General features: G+C 49.9%; 1 protein-coding gene across 1 annotated transcript in view; it reads right to left on the reverse strand.

Annotated features, from left to right (window-relative positions):
- LOC116799612 (putative PIP5K1A and PSMD4-like protein) overlaps window positions 1-11,999 on the reverse strand; it is a 30,838-nt gene extending 18,839 nt beyond the window's left edge. Inside the window, 9 exon segments of the mRNA XM_032712860.1 lie at window positions 466-549; window positions 1,572-1,777; window positions 3,323-3,622; window positions 5,255-5,407; window positions 6,775-6,892; window positions 8,019-8,149; window positions 9,056-9,133; window positions 9,728-9,762; window positions 11,924-11,999. Coding sequence (XP_032568751.1) covers window positions 466-549; window positions 1,572-1,777; window positions 3,323-3,622; window positions 5,255-5,407; window positions 6,775-6,892; window positions 8,019-8,149; window positions 9,056-9,133; window positions 9,728-9,762; window positions 11,924-11,981 — 1,163 coding nt within the window. The 5' untranslated portion in view covers window positions 11,982-11,999.
- Between the last annotated feature and the right edge of the window lie 655 nt (window positions 12,000-12,654).

A 12,654-nucleotide genomic window follows, 5' to 3' on the forward strand; every position in this document is an offset into this window, starting at 1 on the left:
TATAATATATAATTATAATATTATATATTATGAAATAATATATGTTATACAATACAATAATAGAATATAATAATTACAATATTTTATAAAAAATATTATTTTATAAAAATAAATTATAATCTATATTATATTTATTATAAAATAACATACTTCATTAATTATAATATATAATTATAAAAATATTATATACAATAATGTAATATATAGTAATACATATTATATAATATATATTATATATAAATAATAAAATAATAGAATATAATATATATTATATATAATATAATAATAATATAATATGTATTATATAATATATATAATAATAAAATACAATAATTATTATTCTAATTTTAATATTATTTATTCTAAAAATAAAATATCATTTATTATAATAAATTATAATAAAAATAAAACCATTTATCCGTGGTTCAGGCATTTAATTAACCCATTAATTAATTAATTACCCACCTGTAGGACTGCAACACGTCGATGATGCCGATGTAGAGCAGCAGCCGCTCCCCCCGGGAATTCCGGGCTGGAATTCCTCCCATCCTAGGAGAGCACAGGGCCCGGAGTCAGACAGGGAATCGTGGAATTGGGTTGGAAACCCCTTTTTCCGACACCTCCCACTGTCCCAGGTCACTCCTGGGACACTTCCAGGGATGGGGAATCCATGGAATAACCTGTGCCAGGTATTTATCCCTAAAATCCCACCGGGAATGGTTGAGGTTGGAATCCCTCAAGATCCCCCAGACCTTGGACACGGACACCTCTCACTATCCCATGGACACCTCCCATTATCCCAGGTCGCTCCTGGGACACTTCCAAGGATGGGGCAGCCATGGAATAACCTGTGCCAGGGCCTTCCCACCCTCCAGGGAAGAACTCATCCCTAAAATCCCATCTGGAATGGTTGGGGTTGGAAGGACCTTCAAGATCCACATCCCACTGTCCCAAGGTCACTCCAACCCAGCCTGGGACACTTCCAGGGATGGGGCAGCCATGGAATAACCTGTGCCAAGGCCTCATCACCCTCCCAGGGAAGAATTTATCCCTAAAATCCCACCTGGAATGGTTGGGGTCGGAAGCACCTTCAAGATCCACCTCCCACTATTCCAGATCGCTCCAACCCTTCCGGGGACAGCAGAACCCTTTTCCCTGCCCCTGGATCTTTACTGGGAAAGCCCCCCTGGGCCTTACTGGTCGTCAGTCTCGATGGTTCCCCCTCTCCTGGTCTCTCCCTGGATGGACTGGGTTGGAATCCCCCAAGATCCCCCAGACCTTGGACATGGACACCTCCCACTATCCCACAGACACCTCCCACTGTCCCAGGTCGCTCCAACCCAGCCTGGGACACTTCCAGGGATGGGGCAGCCATGGAATAACCTGTGCCAAGGCCTCATCACCCTCCCAGGGAAGAATTTATCCCTAAAATCCCACCTGGAATGGTTGGGGTCGGAAGCACATTCAAGATCCACCTCCCACTATTCCAGATCACTCCAACCCTTCCGGGGACAGCAGAACCCTTTTCCCTGCCCCTGGATCTTTACTGGGAGAGCCCCCCCGGGCCTTACTGGTCGTCGGTCTCGATGGTTCCCCCTCTCCTGGCCTCTCCCTGGATGGATTCCATGGCCGTGGAATACAGGGCCTTCTGCGCCGCCGGGCGCCGCGTGTCCGCCGGGGCCGCGCCGTCGGCCAGGCCCTGCTCCCGCTGCGCCAGGTCCATGTTGTGGATGGCCACCAGCAGGCTGTAATCCATGATCTTGAAGCTCTGCAGGACCTGTGGGGGGAGAGGCAGCAAAAAGGCACAGATGTTTTGGGATGGGTTTGAATCCCTGGTGAAACAGAGAGAGGATTCTTAAGGGCTGAAATCCCGCTCCGAGAAGAGGCTCTCCCGCAGATCCCACCTTGAGGGATTTTTGCTGGGTTTGGGTTGGAATGACAGGGACAGGAAACGTGTTAGGAGGCTAATGTTATTCTCATGGTATGAGATTAATTAAGGGAGAGACAGAAAATATGAGACTAATTAAGGGAGAGACAGAAAACATGAGATTAATTAAGGGAGAGAAGGCGTCAGGCTCCGAGAGGCCTCTTTGTCCCTGGCGTGCTCCGTCCTCGTGAAACACAACAAAAAGGTTAATTTAGGATTCATAAATTAGATAAAATGGACATTTGGGGGGTTGGAGAGCTGAGCAAAGGGGTTTTTAGTAAGATTTTCACACTTAGTCAGGGAAGAGCTGAAAAGTTCATGAAGATGAGGAGCAAGGAAACGACCCCCACGAGGCCGAAGAAGCCGGAACGACCCTCAAGGATTTCCCCAAAAGGATGACTCTGCCTCCAGCTCCACCTGAACCCCAGCTGACACAAATATTATAACTAGATGGTGTCACTGTGATGAATATTCATGTACAATATTATAATCCCTCACTCAAATTGTATAAACTGTATAAATTTTCACTGAGAACTCGGGAGCTGGTTTGTCCCAGCTGATTCTGGGATTCTATAATTCTGGGATTCTATGGTTCTGGGATTCTATGGTTCTGGGATTCTATGGTTCTGGGATTCTATGGTTCTGGGATTCTATGGTTCTGGGATTCTATGGTTCTGGGATTCTATGGTTCTGGGATTCTATGGTTCTGGGATTCTATGGTTCTGGGATTCTATGGTTCTGGGATTCTATGGTTCCGGGATTCTATGGTTCCGGGATTCTATGATTCCACGATTCTATAATTCCACGATTCTATAATTCCATGATTCTATAATTCCATGATTCCGTGATTCCATGATTCCGTGATTCTATAATTCCGTGATTCTATAATTCTGTGATTCCATGATTCTATGATTCAATGATTCTATAATTCTATGGTTCTGTGATTCTATAATTCTATGGTTCTATGATTCTATAATTCCATGATTCTATAACTCCACGATTCTATAATTCCATGATTCTATGGTTCTATGATTCTATAATTCCATGATTCTATAATTCCATGATTCTATGGTTCTATGATTCTATAATTCCACGATTCTATAATTCCACGATTCTATAATTCCACGATTCTATAATTCCATGATTCTATAATTCCACGATTCTATGGTTCTATAATTCTATGGTTCCATGATTCTATGGTTCTGTGATTCATGATCCCTCCCCTCCTCTCCAGACACGGAAGGTTCCAAACACAGACAACACCGGCTCCCGCTTTTCGCCCACACCACCCCAAAACCACCCCGTCCTCCCCAGCCTAAGGCAGAGCCACCCCCTCCTTTCCAGGGAAAAGGCTGAAACCCAAGGAAACCTCCCTCTCCCCCCCTCCCCACTCACCAAGCAGTCCCTCTGCAGCGTCTTGCACAGGGCGTTGTACATGTCCGAGTCCAGGAAGAGCCCGTCGGGGATGTCCTGCATGAAATCCAGGTCCTTGTAGGTGGGGAAGACCTTCTCCCTCTCCTTTTGGGAGGCCCTGCGCTTGTAGGTGGAGCCCTTGAGGTCGTACTTGAGGTGCATCTTCACCGAGCGGGGCAGGAGGTTGTTCATCACCACGATCCGGATGTTCTTCCCGCCCGCCTGGACGCAGTAGAGCCCGTAAAACTTGGGGAGGAGAGTCCGGGGGTTCTGGTTCAGGTTCTGGAAGGCCAAGGACAAGGGAAAAAAAATCGTGGAGACCATCCATGAAACCCTGGTTCGAAGGGGAACACGGGGAAGAGACGGGAAAGGCTGGAGGAAGGAAGGAGTTTGGTGCTTATTCACTCAAATTGAGGCTTCAGAGCAAAAGATCTCGGGCTCAACCTTTTAAATCTGGCCCTTAGGCTGAGCTAAAGGTATCAGGATAAAGCTGGGTCTAAAGCTGTGGTTTTGGGATACAACTACAGTGCAAATATCTGGGGGTTTAGGAGGAGTTTATCAGGATTTAGGCCGAGCTGGATGTATCAGGATCGAGCTGGGTCTAAACTCCTGTGGCTGCAGAGACACTGGGCAGAATTAGGAAGGAAAATGTGGGTTTGGGATATAATCACAGCAAAAATATCTGTGGGTTTAGGAGGAGTTTATCAGGATTTAGGCTGAACTAAATGCATCAGGATTGAGCTGGGTCTAAACTCCCGTGGCTCCAGAGACACTGGACAGAATTAGGAAGGAAAATGTGGTTTTGGGATATAATCACAGCACAAACATCTGTGGGTTTAGGAGGAGTTTCAAGAGCTGAACTCTGTGCAGCCAGACGGAGCTTAACCTTTTAAATCTGGCCCTTAGGTCAGGCTGGATGTACCAGGATAAAGCTGGGCCTAAACTCTTGTGGCTGCAGAGACACTGGACAGAATTAGGAAGGAAAACAACGTGTTTCTGGGATATAATCACAGTATAAATATCTGGGGGTTTAGGAGGAGTTTATCAGGATTTAGGCCGAGCTGAATGTATCAGGATCGAGCTGGGTCTAAACTCTTGTGGCTGCAGAGACACTGGACAGAATTAGGAAGGAAAACAACGTGTCTGTGGGACATAATCACAAATATTTGTGGGTTTAGGAGCAGGTTAAAGAGCTGAACTCTGTGCAGCCAGACTGAGCTTAACCTTTTAAATCTGGCCCTTAGGCCGAGCTGAATGCATCAAGATCAAGCTGGATTTTAACTCCTGTGGCTCCAGAGACACTGGGTAGAATTAGGAAGGAAAACAACGTGTTTGTGGGATATCATCACAAATATCTGTGGGTTTAGGAGCAGTTTAAAGAGCTGAACTCTGTGCAGCCAGACTGAGCTTAACCTTTTAAATCTGGCCCTTAGGCTGAGCTGAATGCATCAAGATCAAGCTGGATTTTAACTCCTGTGGCTCCAGAGACACTGGGTAGAATTAGGAAGGAAAACAACGTGTTTGTGGGATATTATCACAAATATCTGTGGGTTTAGGAGCAGTTTAAAGAGCTGAACTCTGCGCAGCCAGACTGAGCTTAACCTTTTAAATCTGGCCCTTAGGCCGCGCTGGATGTATCAGGATCAAGCTGGGCCTAAACTCCTGTGTCCAAGGCCAGGCTGGATGTATCAGGATCAAGCTGGGCCTAAACTCCTGTGTCCAAGGCCAGGCTGGATGTACCAGGATCAAGCTGGGCCTAAACTCCTGTGGACGTGGCTCATGGGAGGTGTCCCTGCCCACGCCCTGGGTGAGCTGAAGGTGCTTTCACCCCCCACCTCTCCGGTTGGGCTGGGCTGGCTCCCGAGGGCAGCATTCCCAAGATTCCCAAGATTCCCAGGATTCCTGCTCCCTCACCATGTAGTAGCCAGGCAGCAGCTTCTGCAGGAACTCGGCCTCCTTGTGCTGCACGGTCTTGATGATGAACTCGTCGTCGCTGGACACGTAGAAGAGGGAGCCACTGGCGCCCGAGTTGGAGAGTTCGATGAGGGGCTCGCTGCACAGGGAGTACTGCGGGGAAAAGGGGGAAAAAGGGGGAAAAAGGGATCAGGGAACACGGAATTCCAGCAGGGAACGGGCTGGGAACTCGCCCAGCTCCGGGTTCGAGCAATAAATCTCTGGGTTTAAGTGTTTGGGTAAAAATGGAATGGGTGTGTGTGCAAAGGTTTCTGAAGATTTGGGTGATATTCAAATGAATTATATAATATATATATTACAAACTATATATTATATACTACATATTATATATTACATACTATATATTATATACTATATATTATTTACTATATATTATATACTACATATTAAATACTACATATTACATATTATATATTATACACTATATATTATATAGCATATACTATTATATACTATATATTATATATAATAAATATATTACATAGTATACAATACATAGTATATAATATATAGCATATAATATATATAATATATATAATAAATATATTATACCATGTATTATGGATTATATATAGTATACGTATATAATACATAATACTACATATATTGTATATACTACAAATTATGTATTATATATTATATATATTACAGATTATATATTATATACTACATATTATATATTGCAAATTATATATTATATACTCTATATTATATAGTATATATTACATATTATGCATTATATATTACATAATGCATATTATACATTCTATATTATATAATATATATTATGTATTAGATACTATATGCTAAATATTACATATTATATACTCTATATTATATAGTATATATTACATAATGCATATTATATAGTATATAGTATATATTACACATTACACATATGCTAAATATTACATATTATATTGTATATGTTATATATTACATATTATATGCTAAATATTGCATATTATATATTATACACTATGTATTATATATTACATATTATATATTACACACACCATTCAAAAGGAGGGTGTGAAGAACACCCGTTCTAAACTCTTTGAGGAATTGGGAAAATTGCCCAAAAATTCCCCAAAAAATCCCGAAATTCCAAAAAAACCCATATTATATATTATATATTGCACATTATATATTACACATCATATATTATACATTACACATCATATATTATATATTACACATCATATATTATATATTACACATCATATATTATATATTAAATATTACATATTATATATTATATATTATACACACCATTCAAAAGAAGGGTGTGAAGAACACCCATTCTAAAACTCTTTGAGGAATTGGGAAAATTGCCCAAAAAATCCCAAAAAAATTCCCCAAAAAATTCCCAAAAATTCCCAACAATTCCCAAAAGATCACAGAATTCCCAAAAAATCACAGAATTCCCAAAAAATCCCAGAATTCCCAAAGAGACCCACCAGGTAATCGTCGGGGCGGATCCCGAAGAGCTCCCGGAAGTAGCGGAAGGCGACGGGGGCGTAGGTTTTGAACCGGAAGTCGTTGTAGTGATGGGCCGGGGTGAGGTTGCTGCCCTCACTGCACCAGGAGAGACACAGGGATTGGGAACATCCACAGGGATTGGGGACAGCCACAGGGATTGGGGACAGCCACAGGGATTGGGGACAGCCACAGGGATTGGGGACAGCCACAGGGATTGGGGACAGCCACAGGGATTGGGGACATCCATAGGGACTGGGGACAGCCACAGGGATTGGGAACATCCACAGGGATTGGGGACATCCACGGGGATTGGGGACAGCCACAGGGATTGGGGACAGCCACAGGGATTGGGGACAGCCACAGGGATTGGGAAAATCCATAAGGGATTGGGGACATCCACGGGGATTGGGAACATCCACGGGGATTGGGGACAGCCACAGGGATTGGGGACAGCCACAGGGATTGGGAAAATCCATAAGGGATTGGGGACATCCACAGGGAATTGGGAAAATCCACAGGGAATTGGGAAAATCCATAGGGAATTGGGAAAATCCATAGGGGATTCATCCTGGAGCAGTCGGGGCTGGGTGATTCCAGCAGGGAAGGGATGAGGGGTTTGGGGATGTTCCTGGGGATTTCGGGATGAGGGGTTTGGGGATATTCCCAGGGATTTTAGGGATGTTCAGCAGGAAGGGATGAAGGGTTTGGGAATATTCCCAGGGATTTCAGGATGAGAGGTTTGGGGATGTTCCTGGGGATTTTGGGACAAGGGGTTTGGGGATATTCCCAGGGATTTCGGGACGAGGGGTTTGGGAATATTCCCAGGGATTTACGGATGTTCAGTAGGAAAAGGGACGAGGAGTTTGGGGATATTCCCAGGGATTTCAGGACAAGGGGTTTGGGGATATTCCCAGGGATTTTGGGACGAGGGGTTTGGGGATATTCCCAGGAATTTCAGTAGAAAGGGATGAAGGGTTTGGGGATATTCTCAGGGATTTCGGGATGAGAGGTTTGGGGATATTCCCAGGGATTTATGGATGTTCAGCAGGAAGGGATAAGGGAATTGGGGATATTCCCAGGGATTTCGGGACGATGGGTTTGGGGACATTCCCGGCGATTTCGGGACATCCGTATGAAACGATGAAGCGTTTGGGGATATTCCCGAGGATTTCGGGACGAGGAGCCCGTGGATACCCCCCGGGGGATTCCGGGAAGGCCGGACCTGGGGAAGAAGATGCTCTCCACCACGTAGAAGTCCTGCATGAGCACGTCGCGCTCGGGTTTGGTGCTCAGGCTGCCCACGGTGTGGGTGATCCCCAGCTGGATCGCGCCCTTCAGCGCCGACGACGTCGTCTGCGAGGCCAGGGGAGGGCAGCCGGGAAAAAAAACGGGAATGGGAAGGAGTCAAAAAGGGCCCGGATTGAGCCGGGCGGGGGGTTTACAGCTCCCGGCGTTTCCTTCCTGCTGAATGTCCTGAAATCCTTGGGAATATCCCCAAAGCCCTCGTCCCGAAATCCTTGGGAATAACCCCAAACCCCTCGTCCCTTTTCCTATTGAACGTCCCCAAAATCCCTGGGAATATTCCCAAAGCCCTCATCCCGAAATCCCTGGGAATATCCCAAACTCCTCACCCCTTTTCCTACTGAACATCCCAAAATCCTTGGGAATATCCCCAAATCCCTTGTCCCTAAAATCCCCAGGAATATTCCCAAAGCCCTCATCCCGAAATCCCTGGGAATATCCCAAACCCGTTGTCCCAAAATCCCTGGGAATATCCCAAACCCCTCGTCCCTTTTCCTACTGAACGTCCCAAAATCCCTGGGAATATCCCTAAATCCCTTATCCCTAAATCCTTGGGAATATCCCCAAACTCCTCATCCCTTCCTATTGAACATCCCAAAATCCTTGGGAATATTCCCAAACCCCTCGTCCCAAAATCCCTACTCAACATCCCTAAAATCCCTGGGAATATTCCCAAACCCATCGTCCCAAAATCCCCAGGAATATCCCCAAACCCCTTATCCCTAAATCCCTGGGAATATCCCCAAACCCCTCGTCCCTTTTCCTACTGAACATCCCAAAATCCCTGGGAATAAGGTTTCAAACCCCCCTCCCTCCAGAGCACAAAAAGCTCCTTTTTTTTTTTCCCATCGGGATTTCCCGGCGTTCCCAACCTTCCAGGACACGACTCCTTGGGGGGGGGGGGGAAACTGGGAATAAAAGAGCTGGAAAAGGGGGAAAAACCGACCCCAACTGTACCTTTTTGTAGGTGGTTTCCCCCGTGGAATCCACCCCTCGGTGCCCTTTCCGGATGGTCTGCCCGGAACCTCCCGGCATCTGGGAAAACAGGGAAAACCGGGAAAACCGGGAAGAGCCAAGGATGGAAAACTCGACATTTGAGAGGATTTTTGTTGCCTGGAACCACTGGAATAATTTGGATTTTTCCCCAATTCCCATCAGAGGTGGAGAAAATAAACCAGGCCTAAGCAAGCCTGGCCTAAGCCAGCCGGTGGTTGTGGTTCCTGCTGGGAATTCCGAGCTTTGAGGAGAAATTTTGGGAATCTCAAGAACTCCAGGGATTTGGTTCCTAGTGATTTAAAATTCCTGTTAATTGGGAGGTTTTCCAGAATAAACCGGGGGGGTTTGGAGCAGGAATTCCAAAGGAAAAGCTGCCCTCGGGTTTAAGCCTGGCTTGGGAAAGGAGAAGGAAAAACCTCTGGAATTCGGGATTCTCCTGATTTTCCAAAGGAAAAGCTGCTCCCAGCACTCCCTGGTTTAAGCCTGGCTTGGGAAAGGAGCAGGAAAAACCTCTGGAATTTGGGATTGTCCCAATTTCCCAAAGGAAAAGCTGCTCCCAGCACTCCCTGGTTTAACCCTGACCTGGGAAAGGAGCAGAAAAACCTCTGGAATTTGGGATTCTCCCAGACTTACCTCAGGAGTCAGGGATTTCTTGAAGGTGGAAGAACCTGCCAGGAGAAAAAAAAGCCACGCTCAGGGAGGGCTCATTCCCAAAAAAAGGAGCCATTCCAAGGCTTGGGAATGTTGGAAAACCCCACCCTGGAAAATCCCAGCCACAGGTTGGAAAGAGGGATTTAGGTCTGGAATCTCCTGGGAATGCAGGGAAAGGGAAAAGCCACAGGTAGGAAAGAGGGATTTAGGTCTGGAATATCCCAGGAATGCAGGGAAAGGGAATGGCCACAGGTGGGAAAAGAGGGATTTAGGTCTGGAATATCCTGGGAATGCAGGGAAGAGGAATGGCCACAGGTGGGAAAGAGGGATTTAGGTCTGGAATATCCCAGGAATGCAGGGAAGGGGAACAGCCACAGGTTGGGAAGAGGGATTTAGGTCTGGAATATCCCGGGAATGCAGGGAAGGGGAACGGCCACGGGTTGGAAGCGCCAAAAGTCCCACAATTCACCCCAAACGAGGTCTCCGCCCCCTCCGGTCCCTCCTCCCGACCCCGCGAATTCCCGGCACCCTCCGCACTTCCAGCCCTTTCCCTGGATTCTCTCCCCCCCGGTTCCCGTTCCGGGCTATCCAAGCGAATCCAACCCGGGATTTTTGTTTCTGTTCCCACGGGATTTTTGCCTCCCGCGGGTCCGAACGAGCCCCCTCGGAGACGGGAAAACCCCCTCCCCGAGCATTCCCAGATTCCGGGAGGGGAGGATTTTGATCCCAATTTGGGCTCCAGGCGCTGCTCCCACCCCCGGGGGGGGTGTCCCTGACTCATCGCCGGGAATTGGGAGTCGAATTTCCCAGTTTGGCACCAACAACCCCCCCCCCCACCACCTTCCAAAGCTTCCAAACCCGCCCTCTCCCCCCTTTTTTAGGGGGGTTCAAGCCCCCCCCAAATCCCTGTTTTTCCCAGGGAAGGGGGCTCAGGCCACACTTTCCAGCGGGAAAGGGGCAGCTTGGATCACTTCCCACAGGGAAAGGGCAGCTCTGGATCCCCCCCAGGGCACCCCCAGACCCCCCCAGGGGACACCCAGACCCCTCCAGAGACCCTCAGACCCCCCCCAGGGGACACCCAGACCCCCTCAGGGGACACCTAGACTCCCCCAGGGGACGCCCAGACCCCTCCAGAGACCCTCAGATCCCCCCAGGGGACCCCCAGACCTCTCCATGGCACTCCCAGACCCCTCCAGGGGACCCTCAGACCCCCTCTGGGCACCCCCAGACCTCCCCATGGCACCCCCAGACCCCCCCAGGGGACCCCCAGACCCCCCCAGGGGACCCTCAGACCCCCCCAGGGGACCCCCAGACCCCCCCAGGGGACACCCAGACCCCCCCAGGGGACACCCAGACCCCCCCAGGGCACCCCCAGACCCCTCCAGAGACCCTCAGACGCCCCCCAGGGCATCCCCAGACCCCCTCATGGCACCCCCAGAGACCCCCAGACCCCCCCAGGGGACACCCAGACCCCCCAAAATGCTCCAGACACACCCCATGGAACCCCAGACCCCTCTCAGGCAGCTCCAGACCCCTCCCCAAACACCCCAAAATAACCCTTCGAAGACACAACACCCACCCCACCCCAAAAAAAACCCTCCTCAGGAACCTCCCAAGCATCTCAGAGGCCTCCCGGCCCCACAGTCCTACACCCACCACAACCCCAAAAACACCCCAAAGACCCCCAAAACCCCCCTCATCGCACAGGCCTCTCAGGCCTTCGGAACCCACTCAGCCCCCCAGTGCTACACCCACCACACCCCCAAAAAACACCCCAAAGACCCCCAAAACCCCCCTCATCGCACAGGCCTCTCAGGCCCTCGGAGCCCCCTCAGCCCCCCAGGAACCCCCCAGGCCCTCAGGGCACCCCCACAGACCCCCCTCCCACTCCAAAAGAAAAGCCCCCCTCAGCCCCAAATACCCCATCATCCCCCTCAGCCCCGCAATCTTACAACCCCCGCGCTCCCAAAAACGCCCCAAACATCCCAAACCCCCCCCTCGCCCTCCGGCCCCCCCCGGCCCCTTCACGCCCTCAGAGCCCCCTCAGCCCCCACACCCTCCCCCGCCCCCGCTCACCCCTTAACGCCCCCAAAGCCGCCCCCCTCGCCCCCCGCAGAGCCCCCGGGAGCCCCGCCGGCCCTTCCCCGGCCCGTTCGCGTCCCCGTTCCCGGTCTGTACCGCCGAAGCCGCCGCTGCTCCCGCTGCTCCCGCCGGACTCGGGCCCCGCCGCCGCCATCTTGGAGCGCGCGCGCTCACCCCCCTCCACCCTCCCCACGCCCAAGCCGGACACGCCCACTGCGGGACGGGACACGCCCACGCAAAGGCGAGACCACGCCCCCTCGGGATCTGCCCCGTAACCGCCAAGGCACGCCCACTAAGACGCCACACCCCCTCTTCGCGCCGGGCTCGGCCCCTTCTGGGCAAAGCCACGCCCACTCCCGCCTCGGTCACTCCCCCTCGTGGGGGGGAGCGGGGGACACGCGACCGGGCGCGCAGGACGCATGCGCGGAGCGGGCAGAGCCACACCCCCCCAGAGTCACGTGACAAGTGGAGGACGGAATGACGTCATTGTATGGCGTCACTGTGTGGCGTCACCGCCCACGGTGCCTTCCACGTGATGCCAAGAGGGGGCGGGGCCAGGGTGAGTGATGTCACCGAGCCACACCCGATAGGGTCTCCCCGATGTGTGACGTCACAGAGGCACAACCCCAATGCCTGACACCCCCGTCCTGTGACATCACAGATCCACACCCTGAAACTGTGACATCACGGGAGCACACACCCCCATCCCGTGGCGTCACAGAGCACACCCCCCCATGCCTGACACCCCCAACCCGTGACGTCACGGCAGCACGCACACACACATCCTGTGACGTCACAGGGACACACCCCCAATGTGTGACACCCCC

This window comes from Chiroxiphia lanceolata, chromosome 29 (assembly GCF_009829145.1).
Source record: "Chiroxiphia lanceolata isolate bChiLan1 chromosome 29, bChiLan1.pri, whole genome shotgun sequence".
Classification (NCBI taxonomy): domain Eukaryota; kingdom Metazoa; phylum Chordata; class Aves; order Passeriformes; family Pipridae; genus Chiroxiphia; species Chiroxiphia lanceolata.